The 18519-nt window shown below is 41.6% G+C and overlaps 1 protein-coding gene across 1 annotated transcript; it reads right to left on the bottom strand.

The window, feature by feature from the left end:
* Positions 1 to 393: 393 nt before the first annotated feature.
* On the bottom strand, positions 394 to 18287 carry crlf3 (cytokine receptor-like factor 3). Its single transcript, XM_028600212.1, has 9 exons — positions 18205 to 18287; positions 11934 to 12061; positions 6983 to 7190; positions 5273 to 5360; positions 4925 to 5102; positions 4609 to 4837; positions 2914 to 3052; positions 2687 to 2799; positions 394 to 951 (listed from the first exon to the last, which is right to left on the bottom strand). Exons 2-9 carry the CDS (start codon positions 12048 to 12050, stop codon positions 686 to 688), a joined length of 1338 nt encoding a protein of 445 aa, XP_028456013.1. The 5' UTR covers positions 12051 to 12061; positions 18205 to 18287; the 3' UTR covers positions 394 to 685.
* Positions 18288 to 18519: the final 232 nt, after the last annotated feature.

The raw sequence follows: 18519 nt of genomic DNA on the forward strand, positions 1-18519 counted from the left end.
TACAAAAAGTCTAACCGTCTCCTCTCGTCACATTGGTGTAAACTGGCGGGTTTTAGAATTCCAAGTAGCTGCGAGGGTTACAACCTGATCTCACGCCAGGTCGTGAAATAGTCACGTTATTTTGATTTATCGTTTCCTGTACAGGTCACGATTTTGACGTTTATTTTGTGTACAAGCCACAAATTTTTAACGTGTACAGGTCACGATTTTTGAACCTGCTCTCAAAAAAAAAAAAAAACTGGGACACGAGGCGCCACACGCCAGCCACAACAACAGGACGGACCGCCACATGTGGGACGCGATCCCCGGGCGCATGGGCACACAACAACGGGGAAATGAAACGCCACAACAGCGGGACGGTTGTGGTTAGGAAGAGAATAACGGGGAAAGGAACTGCAACACTGTCCACGACTCAATAGATTCAATAACGTTACCATATCACGAACCGCCATGAGACCGGGCTGAGGGTTAGGCATACCCTGGGGGCTAAGCCCTTCCTGGGACGTCCCTGGTAGCTGCAAATTTGGAACTTAACGGCTGTTGAAGAAATTCTGGGATGAAATGACTGATTGTTTCCAGACTCTGCACCCTATTAGGTAGGACAACGGAAGAGAAACATTTAAACTGGAGATGACCGAGCCCGCGGCGACGAGCTCCCGGACGCCAGCGGATTAAAAAAGATCCGTTAAAACACCAGCACTTTCCAGCCGGAGTGGACGAAAGAGCAGCCGAAGAAGAGGCAGTCCACCGCCTGGTCCACCAGCCAATCAAACACCACCTCCCGGTTCCCTGAGCCGATGGTCACCCTCAGCTTGAAGTTGCCCCCCTCGCTCAGGTTGTTGTTGCTGATGGGAAACAGGTTCACCACTTCCATGTCGAAGGTGACAGCGGAGCCCACGGTGATGGCCGGCAGCTGGTTGGTCATCTCTTTACCGTTGACGAATACAGCACCTGAGAGGATAGACATCCACGCTCCGTACTGTTACATCACTTTATTTAATGGTTAGTTGTTTGTTTTTTTCAACCCTCCTGTTGTCCTCGGGTCAAATTTGACCTATTTTCAAAAAGCTTCTATATCAGAAATTTGGGTTTCTTTCAACTGAACGTGGATGGTTCCCTACAACGCTCTTCACAAGTAAAATAAATGATCAGTTCACTACTTTTATTTCATTCATTTCGTTTTATTCAATTTGATAGCATTTGTAGAAAACAATTGAAAAAAGATTGTTGAAAAAAATGATTTTTTTGGAAAAAGCCTCAAAAACGTGGCGCAAAAAAAAAAAAAAAAAAAAAAAAAAAGTGTAAAAAAAAGGGAAGACAACACAAGGGTTAAACAGCGGCAGCGTGTGAACCAATTAGATCATAAATCAGTTTAAAATCTGGATCTGTAAAGTAAGGTTATTAATAGAGTAGCATCTATGGGAGCCTTTAACTGTAGCTTATGTGTAGCTCATTGGTGTATCCTAAAAACAAGCATGCATGCATTTGCTTCCTCATAAAACATTTGCAAAGCCAAACATTTTTAAACTTGCATTGTTTACATATTCCATGTTTACTACAGGCCCCCAGGAAGTGTAGTAAAGCCAATTTGACATAGCATTCATAGAGTGGAACTGTTACGCCATGGAAGCCAAAAAGACTTTTCACCGTAAATTTACATGGCGAAAGACATGTCTGTTAAACTGTGGATTAGGGCTGGGCGATATGGAGAAAATCAAATATCACGATATTTTTGACTAAATACCTCAATATCGATACCGCAGCGATATTGTAGTGTTGTTTATTGGTGCTTTCACAACATATTTACACAATGAGATTTTTTGATAAATAATCATCAGTGATGTGCATATAATGACTAAGTGGGTAAAGGCAAATAATAGAAAATGACATCACTTTACTGTATTGCAGCCTTTAAAACCAGGAAAAGACAACACTTATGCCATATCACGATATTACGATATCCAAAATCTAAGACGATATCTAGTCTCATATCAGGATACCGATATAATATCGATATATTGCCCAGCTCTACCGTGGATCCATTTGTTTGAGCGTCATTATAGAAGTATTAACAAGGTAATGTTAAGATTCAATGTTGGACTCAGGGTCGCCCTCTCTGGTGCCCCCCGTGTTCGAAAAAAGAAACGCTGCAAAAGTGCCCTCTTTTTGATGCCCCTCTGGTAGATTAAATATGATAAATGCTCTATGGTGGCCCAATGTGCAATAAAACGTGACACAGTCCTCTTTAGGCTGCCCTTCCAGTGGATTAAACACAATGCCGTGCCATAAAGGCTTCCTTACAAGCTAGAAAACTATTTGCACACTGGCATTTTTTCCTGCCCCTTAGACAGCCTCTGCCACACACATATTCTCTTTTTTGATAAATTGTAAGTCTCTATTCAATGTTGTCACTGCACAAAGTAAAACGTCACTCTGCAACAATGTTTTGCTTATAGTTACCTAACCCTAACCCTACTTTGTTAAGTTGCACTATCTGTACTTAAACTACAACTTAACAAAGTTACACGTTATGTGTGAAAATAGGTTGTGAGAATAAAGCATTTTGTGTCGACTTTACAGTCAACTGGATGTACGTGAGATTTGTTGACATACGGTAGCTACAGAATATGGCCATCCTTATATCCCTCAAACAAATTGAAATGACACTCTGTCCGTGTCAGCTTACCGTTGGTGGAAATGCAGACGGCCTGGTCTCTCTGAAGGGACTCTTCCCCCCTCCCGCTGTCCACGCACACACCCAGACTGTCCCTCCGATCCATTGGACCTGCTGCAGACATCCTACACACACACATACACAAAACAATTTACATAAAACAATCCAACGTGAATTTATTTTTCCAGTTGGAAGGCATCCATAAATCTATTAGTATCTGAGTGGGTCAGCGTGCATACTTGAAGGTGAGCGTCTGGCCACAGAAGTAGGTGGGTGCGTTGGAGTAGAGGACGGGGCAGCGCGACTGGGAGGAGTCACTGCGTAGAGCGATGTTTCTCCTGCTGCTCAGGATGTAGCCCTCAGTGCCTGGACACCACTCTGGATCATGAGAGAGCAAAACACACAGAGACACACAGAGACACACAGAGACACACAGAGACACACAGAGGCACACAGAGACACACAGAGACACACAGAGACACACACACACACACAGTATTTTTCAGGCCTTCAGGAAGTGCGCTAGACGCTGGGCCAGGGCCCAAAAAGACTTTTCCCCATAGACCTACACGGGGAAAGACACGCCTGTAAATCAGTGAAAACATTTTTTTTTTCTAGCATCAGAACCCCACCGAAATGACTTGTTTCACTATCAGAATTTGTTCCATTAGGTCCGATAACATTTGGAAGGTCGCACCTTGTTTGGCAGCCTCGGCCACAGTGTATGAATGTGTATGAATGTTGAATGGCTGAATGGTTACTGTACTATGTAAAAACGCTTTGAGTAGTCGTTAAGACTAGAAAAGCGCTTTATAAATACAGTCCACTGACATTTACATAGACATACCCCTACCAGAGTACATGGAAAAATCAAAATAAAAACTTGATCACAAAAAAAAGTAGTTCTATTCAAGGTACAGTGGCTGGGATGAGTCGATTCAGGGTGTAACTGGGATAAAAGAAAATATGACTGTGAGTATTGTGATCTGTTGACGTGTATCAACTTGCTATGATGTACAAATACGCCTCCAAAGTGTGTCAAAACATACTGTACTTCTACATTTGTCAGTGTTTTATTTGTGTATATTTAAAACATTTGTAGAAAGTATAACGTAGTAGAAAGTGCGGCAACACCCATCTAGGAAAATACATGTCTAGAAATTCATGTTGCAGTTTTTCAATGCTGTGAGCACCCTAAACCAAATTTCTTTCCCATCATTGTATTACAGTAAAGAAAGGAAGACATCTCAAAACCTGGAATAAAACAATCTGCATGGTTGCATTTCTCAAGCGGTAAATGTTTTTGGAAGTTATGGGTCGACTTCAGCTAGTCTCGCTTTGCCGGACCTTCTTTCAGAGCACTGCGGAGGAGGGTCTGGCTAGTCAACACAGCATTCTGGGATGGGAGAAAAACGTGCTCTGGTTTATTGGCATTTCTTTAAACCAATCACAATCGTCTTGGGCGACGCTAAGCTCCGCATGGAGCCACGGTGCCGCTGCAAAATAGCCTCGGGAAGGAACTTGTTTTGGTGGAACATGTACGTTCAAAAGTGGTTTTAGTCGTGCAACAGAAAACTCAGATTGGACAGATGGTCTAGCTAGCTGTCTGGATTTACCCTGCAGAGATCTGAGGAGCAGAGAAAGCGGAAGGAAACGGACATCGGCTAACAAGACATGCATCCGGGCAGAATTTCGGGCGGCACCGGAGCAAACCCGGAAGTGGACCATTGTGGATATAGACTAACCATCAGCTAACAAACTGGGCTTTCATCATTCATTACTTCAATCCTGCTACAGGTGTAGACCCATCAACACCTATATGGACAACATCAACATGTACCTACTGTCACGGATCACGATAATATTTCCATCTTCTAAACACGTTAGCATGCAGCTGTCCCTGGGTCAGATACGGTAACTGAGTCTTCACCTACCGTGCGGCGCGAGCGTGGTGTAACCCGTCTGGGGGATGCTCCAGGGGCTCCACTCGGTGCGACCCTCCCCGCGGGCGCAGACCCTGAACAGATAATCAGTGTGAGGGTCGAGGTGGAGAACCAGGAACTCGCAGTCCCGACCGATATAGGCGTCCTCGTACTGGCTCCCCCCGCTGCCAGACCGCCGGTACTGCAGCCGATAATCCGCTGCTGCAAAGTCCTCATCCACCTGATGCACACAGATAGTAATTATTGCATTTACATCACTAGGCATGGGAGTATGTTCACTGTGTCTATTCCACACCCTCTTGCTGACCTTACACCAGCGAACCAGGGTGCCACCCGGTCTCTCCTGCAGCTCTTCTATCTGTACGGGCGGGTGGGAGGAGACGGAGCCAAGGCGGGTCACCCGTTCCCTCAGCAGACCCAGCAGGGAGTCGTCCAGCTGGGCGGAAACACACGGCACGTCCACCAACGCTGGTACCTCTGGGAGGCTGGAAAACACACAGAACACCGTAAATAAAACACCAGAAAGTACCAGAATCACTGTCCAGGATAGTTACAGCCGCTTTTTTATTTTTTTATCTTGGAATATTATTGCCCATAGCAAGCGATATGTTTTTGCTCTATAGATGGAAACACCTGCAGCCTGTCTCTGTCCTACCTGTCCAGCTGGATGTGCATGGCCTTCTTGGTGAAACTGCCCAGTTTGTCCTCCTTCTCCCCGAGACCACAACGCAGAGCTGCTTCCCCTGGAGAGACAGAGACTATGTTTACATATTTGACACATGTACGGCTTTCTTATCTGACTGGACTTGAGGGAAACATTTTATCAGAAGTAAGGATGCAAACAACGATTTTTTTTTCCATTGTTGATTATAAATTGTTTAGCCACAAAAAAGTCAGAAAACTGGGAAAAATTGCCAAGGTGACAGCCATTAATGTCTTGTTTTGCTCAACCAGAACAGTCTAAAACCCCAAAAGTTATATTTTATTATGACATAACCAGTGTTTTCCCTAGGTCTGTGGAAGACTTAGGTGCACATGTTAGGCGGGGGGTTTAGGGGTCCTCCCTCAAGACATTTTTTTCAATAAAAAATATATATCATTTTGGACCCTTATTATTACCACATCTGTGTCTAGAATGTTGGAAAAGCTAAAGCGGATAATAATTAAATAACTCCCAAAAGAACTTATGGACAAAACTTGCTAAAGAAATCCACTGGGGACCTAGCCTGGAAATCCAGACCCAAATCCGAAAGATTAAGGGTCTGGCAATGTGTAATGAAAATGGCCCAACTCGAGGGGCGGCACCAAGCATGCATTTGAAAATCTCACTGCACGCGATTGGATAACACTACGACCAATCACAAGGTATCCAGAGCACCAGCGGGGTTTCCTTTAGGAATCTTTTTTAGCAGGTCTGTCTGAACAACAACCCCCGCCAAATGTTTTACGTATGAAACGGAACTGACACTTCGCTGCAACAGCGACTCTCGAAGAAATAGTCGAAGAAAGCAAACGTTTTGACGATAAACTACATCAACACATCAGTATGTGGAGTTAAACTGGACGGGCCCAATAACCTGTGAATAGTTCTACTTGTTGTTAAATTGCAATGTGATCGGCAGGCAACAGGGGGTGCATTATGTCGGCAGGATCATTTAAAAGGCAACCGCGACTACAAATTTGTACAGCCCTATTTCTGATACCGTGGTGGCAGAAATTTTGCCATGCTGGGCCGCCACTATAAAATCAACATAGAGGAAACACTGGGTAGTTTAAACTCTTGGCGTATCCAGTTGGCAAAACAGAAAAAAACGTCCTTCTTGCAAAGGAACGATTCGAGCGCCGTCTTCTGCTCCTCTTTTAGATAAAAAGCCAAGTCTAACTCGTTCACTGTAGCGGACAAAGCCGTTTCAAACAACTGGTGTTCATCCGTAGCCATCTTGCAATGTTTACTAATGACTTCGGTTTAGCTCGCCTCTGGCCCGCCTATATCAGATACACCGATGTGATTGGTGCAGCTCGGCTACAAGGGCATAGTTAATGAGCATCATTACTGAACGCCGGAGTGACTCGCTGAGCAAATTCAAATTGTGCTCTCGCGAGAACTCTGGTTTTCCAGAGTACTGGGGACCAACTATAACCACTAGATCTGGGAAAAGTCATTTAGTTAGTTTTGATGTTCATAATGATTTTACATTCATTCGGCTTAGGTGGTGCCCAAAACAGCTTGGGTGCTGCACCTAAGCCTTATAATGGTAGGGAAAACCCTGATAACAACAGCAAAACCAGCACCAAACAACCACTCCTTTGCACATGGTGTCTGTCCAACAGCAGAGAGAGGAAATGTTGTAACTCAGGGACCCACCTTCTCTGAGCAGCTCGTCGGCCTGGCCCACCCCGTGCTCAATGAGGCTCTGGCAGTCATCTAGAGGTTTGACGCTGTCCGCCTCAATGGCGTCCACCTCGGCCAGCAGGGCGGCCAATCGCTCCGTCAGCAACTGACTCGTTGCCGCCTGCAGCTCAGTGAAGTGGCGCCGGAGGGCCTCGCGTGCCTGACCCGAGCTGCCCCGGACCTAAGGAACAAAGAAAACACAGATGAAAGTAACCACACTTGCTGAAAAAAAAAAGTTGTTATAAAACATCACCATTCTGATCTCCGGTTATGTCATTTCAAAACCTCACAGCCAAGATTTGGGCTGGTCCAACCACAGACGAGGTACGTACAGATAGATAGATACTATCATTGCTTCACTACTAAAATACTTCTCATTTTGTATTGTATTTATTAAAAAAGGTGTTGACATGTTTTTAGTTTTTTTAGAGTTTCAAGTTCTTTGTCATATACAACATGAAAACAGAGAAGCAGTTGTTTTGCTATGAAGATCTTAGATCTTTGGATCCCTCAACCCATTTTATACATATTTAATGAGCATTGTTGGACAACTTCAGGACAGATTACAATTAAATTTGGTACAGACCTGCAGAAATCACTGTTTATTTCATTACTATTCAAAAATCCCACAAAAAGACCGAAACCAACATGTGTTAGTCTGCCTCCGTTCCAAGCCTATTGGTTCCTACTGAAGATGTAAATCTTTTAAAAACAACTCACAAATATATATACTCATGCAGTTTTTTTTTGTAAGTCTCAGTAATTTCCAAAAAAAACAGCTGGTCACCGTAGTTTTTAAATCAAACAAACAGGAGGAAATAGTGCATTTGTCGGGGACTATTTTCAGCAGCGGATTAATCCACATTTGGTGCTCTAGTGAGTATTTGTTGTATTTTAACACATCAGTGAGCCAACAATGTGGCTCACTGATGTGTTTTAGGAGCTCAATGGCAGAGAGGAAGAAGGCTCTACTACTAATATCATACCATATACAGTGTAGCACAGACTACCCTTACTGACGAGCAGCTTGTCAGGAAGCTTGCAGGATTGTCATTAGCGTAGGGGTTGTGTTTCAGTTCCTCCTCTTTGCAGAACACACTTTTATACACCAACACATACAGTGCTGCTCATGAGTATAGGAATCCATGCTACAGTTGATTAAAAAGAGGAATACAAAAAAATCACCTTAATGCCTTAATTAAAAAAGAGGAAAAATACAACCTTTAAAGGACACCAATTTTCTTTGTGAATGACTCATTTATCGTAAATAAATAAATGTTCTTCCTTAACATACAGGAGGCATAAGTCAGTACACCCCTATGTTAAATTCCCATAACATACCCTTCACCATACCTAGAGGTTGGCATGGTTTTATTTCAGTTAGCCTAATAGCTGGTTTGATTTGCATTGAGAGAAGATTTTATGGAAAGTACCCCATGCCAATCTCTAGGTATGGTAAAGGGTGTGTGATGATGTGGGGCTATTTTAATTCCAAAGGCCAAGGGAACTTTATCAGGGAGCATAGTATCCTGAATCCATGAAATAACTGGCCTTTAAAAATAAAACTCTGCCTGCCTCTATTACGATGTAATAGTAAGTGTTATGAGCCTGTGTACCGCGCATTCTCAAAGAGGAAAGAAGAAAAAAGTGGAAGTGCAAGGTAGATCATATGGTTTCAGGCTCCAGTCTTTTAAGTTCTGAAAGTAGGTAATGATGGGTTGCCATCTCAAGTAAAAGTTTTTCATTGACCCTCTCAGTGTAAATTTAATTTTTTCTAACTTAAGAAAAAGCATAACATCCTCCAGCCATCGGGCTAGCGATGGAGGTGTGGTGGATTTCCACCCTAGAAGGATTCTACGGCGGGCAAGCAGAGAGGTAAATACAATAACATCGGACTGGACATCTAGTAACTGTTTCTGAGAGCATACCAAATATCGCAATCAAGAGTTTGTACTTATGCCCCCTGTATTTTAAGGAAGAGCATTTACAAAGAAAATTGGTGTTTTCAAAGGTTGGATTTTGCCTATTTTTTCAATTAAGGCATTAAGATCAACTGGCAGGGGCTCCTATACTCATGAGCAGCACTGTAAGTGCACACACACACACACACACACACACACACACACACACACACACACACACACACACACACACACACACACACACACACACACACACACACACACACACACACACACACACACACACACACACACACACACACACACACACACACACACACACACACACACACACACACACACACACACACACACAGACAGACACAGACACACACACACACACACACACACACACACACACACACACACACACACACACACACACACACTGCGGCTTCAATTGTTTTGGGCAGGTGATGTAAAACTGTGACTAAACAGTGGTAATTATAATTAATAGAAACATTTACATACAAACAGCTTTAGTCTTTATCATACAACTATATTTTGTGAACCAGTTTTATGTCCCAACGTTTCCCTTCTTGGCTAAAGTTTGTCATTGTTATGCTCGGCAGCCTGGCAAATTCCCTCTTTGAATACGAGATAAGAGATGCATAATTACAGGCTGCTTCCACCATTCTGTCCCTATCACACATGCATGTACACACGCACACAATGAGTCTACACAGAGAGTGATGGAAAGATAGCAGGAAACGGAAGGCTGATTGACAACTGCTGCACTGATAAAGCCTGGACAGTCATCACTTCCTGACTACTATCAGTGCAACACAGACGACCAACGATCAATATTTTGTTAAAATAATAAGTCAAACTAAAAATATAACCAGACATCATCAAACATGGGAGGAGACGATCTGACATCAGGCGAATGTTTGGATGACTCCTCTTACAAGGAAAAGATGATTTTGATAGTATTGTCTGAGTTTTCAAACACACACAGTCTGGTATCGCCAGTCTTATTCTCATTGTGTGTTTGTGTGTAACGTTTCCTGGATTCCTTTAATCTGGTGGTGAGCCATCCCTGCTGTGGGAAAGAAGGGGGTTATGGGAAAGAAAGCCCAAGGATAATGTATGATGGAGCAGCTGGGATTGGGTGGAGGGAGTCTCTGACACACAAACACAGAAGTCACTTAAAGCTGGGGTAGGCAGTTTTCTGGAAAAGGCAAAACAAACGCCAGAATGTGAAAATCCCGGCCCTCCTCCTGCAGCTCTCCCGTCTCTGTCCTCAGCCCCTCTCTTCATACAGTAACCTGTATGAGTACTAGTCATTCATTTCAAATATCCACATCGAGATTGTGATCCCGATGCCATTATATAGCGGCAATTCTATGAGAATGACCGACTTGTTTTCTTTGTGAAGTCAGGGTTTTCCAGGATGCTTCTGGCACCACCGCCGCCAAATCAATGTAAAATCAATGTGAGCGTCAGATCTAAATGACTTTTCTTAGATCTAATGATTGTAGTTGGTCCGCTGTGGACTTTTCTTTAGCAAGTTCTCTTTAAGCTTTTTCAGTGTTATTTATTTATTATCTGCTCTAGGTTTTCCAACGTTTTAAACACAGATATGGTAAACTGCATATGTTTTTATAAAAAAAAACTCCCCCTAACCCCACCGCTAAATACAATATGTGCACCTAAACCTTCCACAAATGTAGGGAAACACTGCAAACTGTAATTCGAGGCTCTAGCTAGCTACATAGACATGAACTTGAACTAGCCGCCACTATGACCCTTTGGCTAAAGTTAGCAGAAGGCTAAACTATTAGCAACATTTTCTCTTCATCGCTGAAACGCTTTGCAGACATTGACACGTTTTATAAAAGTTGTATTGTATATTACTCAAAAAAAATTGAAAAGGATACCCTGCCGCAGTGAAGAGAATGTATTAACGCTTTCAAAACAAAACCCAACAAATGATTTTACTTTCCAAATTTCACACATACAGTATAAACAAGTGTTGATAAATTCAAACGACACGTGTTTGGACAAGAATCTGGCCTCGTCCCGCTCCACTGAGACGTGCATAGCGACAGGAAATAGCAGCATTGTTTACAACGAGCAGCCGGAGGGGTAAATCTAGACAGCAGGAGGAAGGAAGAGATAGCGCAGAGAGAGAGAGAGAGAGAGAGAGAGAGAGAGAGAGAGAGAGAGAGAGAGAGACCCCTGGGACTCTGTTGGGTCAGGGGCTAACCCACTTCATATTACCCTGGACTGATTGTGTGTGTGTGTGTGTGTGTGTGTGTGTGTGTGTGTGTGTGTGTGTGTGTGTGAAACCATTAAAATCCATTATCAGTGGTGGAATGTAACTAAGTACTAGGGCTGCAACTAACGATTATTTTCATAGTCGATTAATCTGTTGATTATTTTCTCAATTAATTGATTAGTTGTTTGGTCTCTAAAATGTCAGAAAATGGACAAAAATGTGGATCAGTGTTTCCCAAAAGCCCAAGATGACGTCCTCAAATGTCTTGTTTTGTCCACGACTCAAAGATGTTCAGTTTACTGTCACAAAGGAGAGAAGAAACTAGAACATATTCACGTTTAAGAAGCTGGAATCAAAGATTTTTTACTTTTGTCTTAAGAAATGACTCAAACCGACTAATCAGTTATCAAAATAGTTGGCGGTTAATTTAAGAGTTGACAACTAATCGATTAATCTTTGCAGCTCTACTAAGTAGACAGCTTCAGTTACTTTTCAGATGTGTTGATTTTGAATGTATTGTGATAAACTGAAGGATGCCCGTGTGCCTCTTATGCGTTGATCTAAATAAAGTATTTTCAAAGCCTCCTTGATATCACTGGAAAATGCACCATCACAAAAGAATTGAACCTGACTCTAAAAAGGAGTTATAAGCCAAAAGTGCTTCATAAAAACAGCCAAATGGTGGCGCTATCCGGCCTGTTTAGTCCAAGTCTGATCTGTGTTAGGTGCAGAGGTGAGGCACCTGTTTGCGGGCCTGGTTGAGGCCCTGCAGGCGCTGCTGGAGTTCACTGCGGTAGTTCTGGGCCGCCTCGATGCTTTCTTTCGCCTCCTGCAGCATCACGTCCACCTCCACAGACATCCTCCCGCCTCCTGACACACACACACACACACACACACACACACACACACACACACACACACACACACACACACACACACACACACACACACACACACACACACACACACACACACACACACACACACACACACACACACACACACACACACACACACACACACACACACACACACACACACACACACACACACACGAGAAAATTTACAAAACATACAAGATGCGGTATAACCTGAAACCAGACACACAAAAAAAGTGAGTGTAAAATGTTGTCAGCTAACGCCCTGAGGAATCGTTATTTATCTTATGTTTACTGGTAAAGTTACTGTTGATTATTTTGATCTTTTTAAACACAAACATAACGGTGGTTCATCAGGCAAGAATTGCAATTTCTCTAGTTTTATAATAGATGGAAAAGTCTGCACACTGATAATGTTCCCATGAACATATTTTATCACCACCAAGTGACATTACGAGCATCAAGCTATCCTTCAGATGCTTGAAACGTCACTTGGTGGTAACTAAATACACGTTCACGGGAGCATTATCTAGTGTGCGGACTCTATTTTTCTGTATTGAGCATGTTCTTCTGTCCAGCAGCTAGTATTCATCAATCTGGATGTGCATGCTTTTGTAAACCCTTTTTTTTCCCCTTCTTGGTTTATAATCCCACTTTGGTTTCTACTAAATCACACATATTTCTGTTTTTTTTCTTTTTAATACATTTGCAAACAACATATAGTTTTTGCCTTGTCATTGTGGGGTATTAAGTGTACAGCGGGGAAAAAATGCATTTAAAACTGTGAATAGCAAAATGTGAATAAGTGAAGGGGTCTGAATACTTTCTGAATGCACCGTATATGGAGTCAAATAACCTGCATCTTCGACCACAAAAACTACAAGTACAACGCTGCATGCAGAGCATTTTGACTGGTAGAGGACGTGTGGCAACAACAAAACCACTTCCTGCCGCTACCAGCCAGCAACCAGCCAGTTAACAGCACTACTCTATGAGTGACTTCAGTACGCTGCAGCGTGGGATCGAACTGATACTGACCTTTATGGCCTACAATTTGAATAAGGACTGCTCAGTCTGATACGACATGAACCTTCCTTGCAAAAATAAAACACAAAATAGGAGTACTTAGTAAGCAATCCTGACCCCCAGACCACACTGAGTGAGGCCCAGCAGGTAACATAAAGTCAGTTCATTTAGCTCCTTCCTGTGACCTTAGCATCCATTATCAAAGATGGCTAAAATAATGCCGCTGCGCTGCTACATTTGGTTATTTTGGCTGCGTGTTAAATGTTAAAGCCATTCGGTGTATATGTGAAAACTGATAGCACAGAACACAAAGCAACGTCAACCCGTAGAGCTCTAACGTCACCGCAGTCACAAACGCACACAACTGCTTCTGAAAGTTGGCAACTCAACATCTACGGCAACACGTCTCACAGAAACACTTTTCCAACAGTGTATGCAACAAAATACCTTAAAGTATTAGAGTATTTCCCCCTGGTATTCACTGATAAAACTCTCAAATGTCTTCTGAATATTAATTGTAAAGCATCAGTGTGGGTTCAAGACAATTAAATACTTAAAGACAATGAAATAAAAGCGCTGCAGCATCCTTTCACTCCCAAAATAAGATGTTCAAAGCAAACTTCCATTAATTCATAGCATAAAATATGAAAAATATATTGCCAATACACGTATTTGGAGTTTATGGCACCATCAGACTAGGGCTGCACAATTAATTGCAATTTTATCAAAATCGCAAAATCGCAGGGGGGGGCGCAATATTTGTTAAAGGCAAAATGTGTGTCAAACCATTCTGAATGAAGTATTGTGGGTCTCCAGAGATGTCCTGGGCCTACAAATCCTATCCTACAGACTAAAGAAAAACATATTTGTTTGGATTCTTGCAAAAAAAAAAAAAATCAAAAGAAAATCACACAACATGACTATAGTACATTTTTTTTTTATTTGTGTTTCAATGAAAATGAGAATGATGATCCAAAAAATTGATCATTCCCTCCAATATCGTGAATCATATCGCAACATCAGTCAAAATAATCACAATTTGACATTTTCCTCATATCGTGCAGCCCTACATCAGACCCAGAAACTCTTGACTTGAACATTGATATTAAAAAATGGAGGGCAAAAACATCATGGAAATCTCTGTTCACTCTGCAGACAGAATGAAAGTGAAGATGAGATCAATTTCCTTTTACACTACCCTAAATGTCTTCCTGTCAAAGCAGTCTATTTTTGGTGAAAGAATCAAGGGGACTTAAAACCAATTTATCTATTGACTGCATTTTTAATGAATTGATTATTGGTAACTTAATCCCACAGCCTAAGGAGAAATCAAGTCGCATTTTCTGTCGGATTAACAGGCCAAAACCCCCCAAAGGGTATTTACTATTATATAAAGATGAGAAAAATCAAATGGTCACATTTGAGAAGCGGGAGCAAGCAAATGTTTTTTGCATTTCTGCAAGTTTTCTGCTGATCGACTAATCAATTAATCTTTTCAGCTCTGCCGCCGGTGTCAGTGCTGACACTGATGTATGAGAGCAGTGCATCCTTAACTGTTTCCACAGAAGAATAGAAGCATTTTGATTTTTAAAAAGTTGATTTCAGTGGGCAACATTGTGCTTTTGTCATGCTTTTTATTTTATTTGTTTAATATCCTACAATTTTTTTGTTTTCCATATATACACAATATGTGAGAGGTACCTTCCCTTTAATACACCTCTCCTGACTGTGGACTAATATGGAGTAACCTGCATCCAGTTACACCAGTGAAACTCATTCATGCCCACACCATGTTAGAAAACAACGCTTACTCCAATCTTCAGATGTTAAAGTATTCAAATGATGAAGGTTTACAAAAGTAACTTTCTTTCTTCTTTTTCTTCGTCCTCCTCAGAGCTGAAAGAATGACACAACCTGGCCCCTGGCTGTGGTCGGCCTCGCTTCCTTTACAGCGTCTAAAGAGGAAGTCCCTGACAGGCTTCATGCTTCTGCCACATACATTATACACAGTATCCTCCTGTGGCCCAGGAGGGTATCTTACATTACACTACAGTGACTGTAGCATCTCCACATTAAATCCATAATGAGCTAATCTAAGCGCTGCATACCACAGGACCATGAAAACATGAATCATCTGTAGGATGAATACGGTCACTCACTGTAAACATGAGAACTATGCACCAGAAAATCCTGCATGTACATGAACAGGTTTCAATCTTGTCACACTTATAAGATAAGAGACATAACCTGTGATTCAATACCCACCCTAGCAACAGCATGTTCACTCTGCTGCTAAAGAGCAGCTTCTTCCCTCAACTCCACCTCATCCTCCACTTCTCTTCTTTTTCTTATGTAGCATAAAGGGACTTCAAATGCATTTCGTTGTGCAACCCTGTGACAATAAATGAACCTTGAACCTTAATATTGTAATAGGCAAGGGGAAATTACAATGTTTTCACTCTGTTGTTATTACGCACGCACGCACGCACGCACGCACGCACGCACACTCAGTAGGGCTGCTCCCTTTTAGTCGATTAGTCGACTAATCTGTGGTTTTGGTCTTAGTCAACTTAGATTTCTTTAGTTGATTAGTCATGTTTTATGCTTTTTTCATGCTGAATGACTTATTTCCAAGAAATGTACGAGCACATCTCTGGTTAACACAAGAATTAAAGTGCCGCTTTTGCATGACTCTTTGCGGAGAAACTCAGATTTACAGATCTGTCGATCAAATCAACTAATCGATTAGTTGATACAATTGAATGAGTGTTAGTCGACTAAGAATTTCTTCAATCGAGCACAGCCCTAATGCTCAGTTCCTATACATGCACTAATGGAGAGATGTCACAGTGAAGGAGCTGCCCATGGAAAGGCGCCCCGAGCAATTGGGGGTTAAATGTTCCTATCCTCATTAGTGTCTCGTGGTTGTATGTTATTATCTTGTCCAAAAAATACAGCAAATACTGTAAAAAATAAAAAAAAATAAAAACTAAATTAGCATAAAATGCTCATGGAGCGGACACAAAGGCAGCTGGACAGATCCGCACTATTCTAGATTATTATCTTGATTCATTATTAGATTAGCCCTAATCGTTTTTATTACTTAAAAGCCCAAGTTGCTGTATTCAAATTGTTTGTTTTGTCCGACGTACCTAATGAAGTAGCAGATTAAAGGAATTTGTTGATTAATGAAAGTCCATGAATGGGTCTAAATTAGGCTAGATGTCACAGAACATTTTGATCAGATCCCACAAAACCAGTAAACTGATCTACTGTTCTCTAGTATATGCATATACCCACATGAAAGCAAATGTAGGGCTACAGAACTATGCAAGCATGCACGCACTCACTCCCTCAGACATAAACAACATGCACAAAGATATCTGTCTCCCCCTCTCTCCTTCTTTCTGCTAACAAATTGCCCAGAACAGCAGCCATTACCAGACACCCTAAACATAGACTTTGTTTTTCTTCTTTATGCTCTTAAAAAAAAATAAATAAATAGGATGCTGGCCCTCAAAACTCAAAGTGAACGATGGGCACTTTGCCAAGCAAACGTCAAACTGGTTTGTCCTATAACACCAATGATCTATTGTCTATATATATATATAATTAGGTGTGGCTGGATCTAAACCTAACCCGAACAAACCTGTATTCTTTCTGGTTGCATGCTTTTTTATGTAAATGTGCAGCCAGAGAGTATCAGCAGTGTGCTTTTCAGAGTATTTAGGTCAACCTGAATGAAATGATGGCCTACTGTCCCACTTTCTCAGGTCTGTCAGACCAGTTTACGGTGTTCGAAATATGCAGTGAAACAACCAAGCTCTGACCAGAGAGGAAAAAAAGTCTTAAAAAAAGCTCCTTCTGAGGCGAGAAAAGCAAACACAAAAGGTTACAAACCTTGACTGATCAAACAGACTTGAATAAAAGGGTTTTGTTGTGTTGCGTTTGAGTGTGCTTGTTTATTCAGCTTCATCATTCTGTGTTTTTATAGTCTTCTTAATATCCTCATAGTTTTTAATATCCTCAGGTTGTTTTTAAAGTATTGAAGGCGACGAAAACAGTATTACCACGCTACAAACTTGACAAACCTAAAAGCAAATTTGAAAAACACAATTTTACTTTATTTTGATGTTAAGCACTTGAATGCTTCACACCGTTATTGACCCAATCTGTCAATAAATGCCAAGGAGTTTAAAGAAGCTTCTTGGAATTCCTTTAAGCATGCTGCACATGCTGTGACTAAAAGGAAAGCTATGAGAGGCACTCAAGTGCTAACCCACATTATTATTATTATTAGAGCAGACGAGACAACTGACAAGAAGAGACAGACATGTCTCAACTCGCTCACAACTTCCGTATTTAGTAGTTATTTCATCAAGTTTAACCTCCGCCCACCAGCATTGAGGCTGCTCTAGTCTTCTTTATAAGTTCAACAACGTAAAATGCATAATTACATATTTCACGATGCATTTGGTGTGGGAATGTCACAAGGAGGCAGTTCGCTGTAGCCCTGGTAATCTTAATTTAGCTGGCTTGTAGAGAGAACTAATACCAAACTCCGTTGAGAAATCTCACATTTGTAAATTGGCGCCGCTGTCAGCAAACCCAGATACATCACAATAATATATATAAGAGTTTCCCTAAATGAATAATGTATTTGAGACAATTCGGCGTAGAAGCTGTTCACTAAGCAACATCTTTATCCATGAAATGTCAACTTCAGTAGACGGTCGTTACTGTGTTTTTTGGTGGTGGAAGAAGATGATGACAATAACAGACGAACTAGCTTAAAAGTTGTCAGTATTAGCTTTAAATACGAATGAAAGAGTGCTACTGATGATATAGGTGATTCCGATAAGCTACGACTTATGAAATGCACAATTTTCCAGTTAGCGAGACGACATTTTGATGGAGTTTGTCGTTACCTTCTCTCAGTAACGTTTAAAGACAAAAAGGAAAATTGGGGCTAGCTTGTGGCCAGAAGACAATGATCAACTCTCGGATCATGCTTGGGAAAGCAAACACAACAAGCTACGAAAAAAAACAACGACTAATCGGTGAAACTGAAAAGCGCACATTCTTATATGGTGAAGTGTTCAAACATACCTGTTTTACTGCTTTGTGGTAGCCATTTAGTCCCAAAAGTTCTGAATCAGCTCCTTGCCGCCGCTACACCACCGCTAGATATGCCGAAGTTTTACTCAAGTCCAAAAATGACAATTCCGAAAATTTCGGGAGAACAGCCAATCACAGAAAAGGTAATTTTGATCGACAAGAAAATCAGCCAATCGGATTGAGATGTGTTTTGTTATCCCCTCCCTCATCAACCATCAAAGTGAACTGATGTAATAAATTGATGTGACAAATCTGGACCGTGCTGTAGTAAATGTACACATTTAAAGTTATGTTGTTGTTGTTGTT

Source organism: Perca flavescens, chromosome 15, assembly GCF_004354835.1.
Source record: "Perca flavescens isolate YP-PL-M2 chromosome 15, PFLA_1.0, whole genome shotgun sequence".
Taxonomy (NCBI): domain Eukaryota; kingdom Metazoa; phylum Chordata; class Actinopteri; order Perciformes; family Percidae; genus Perca; species Perca flavescens.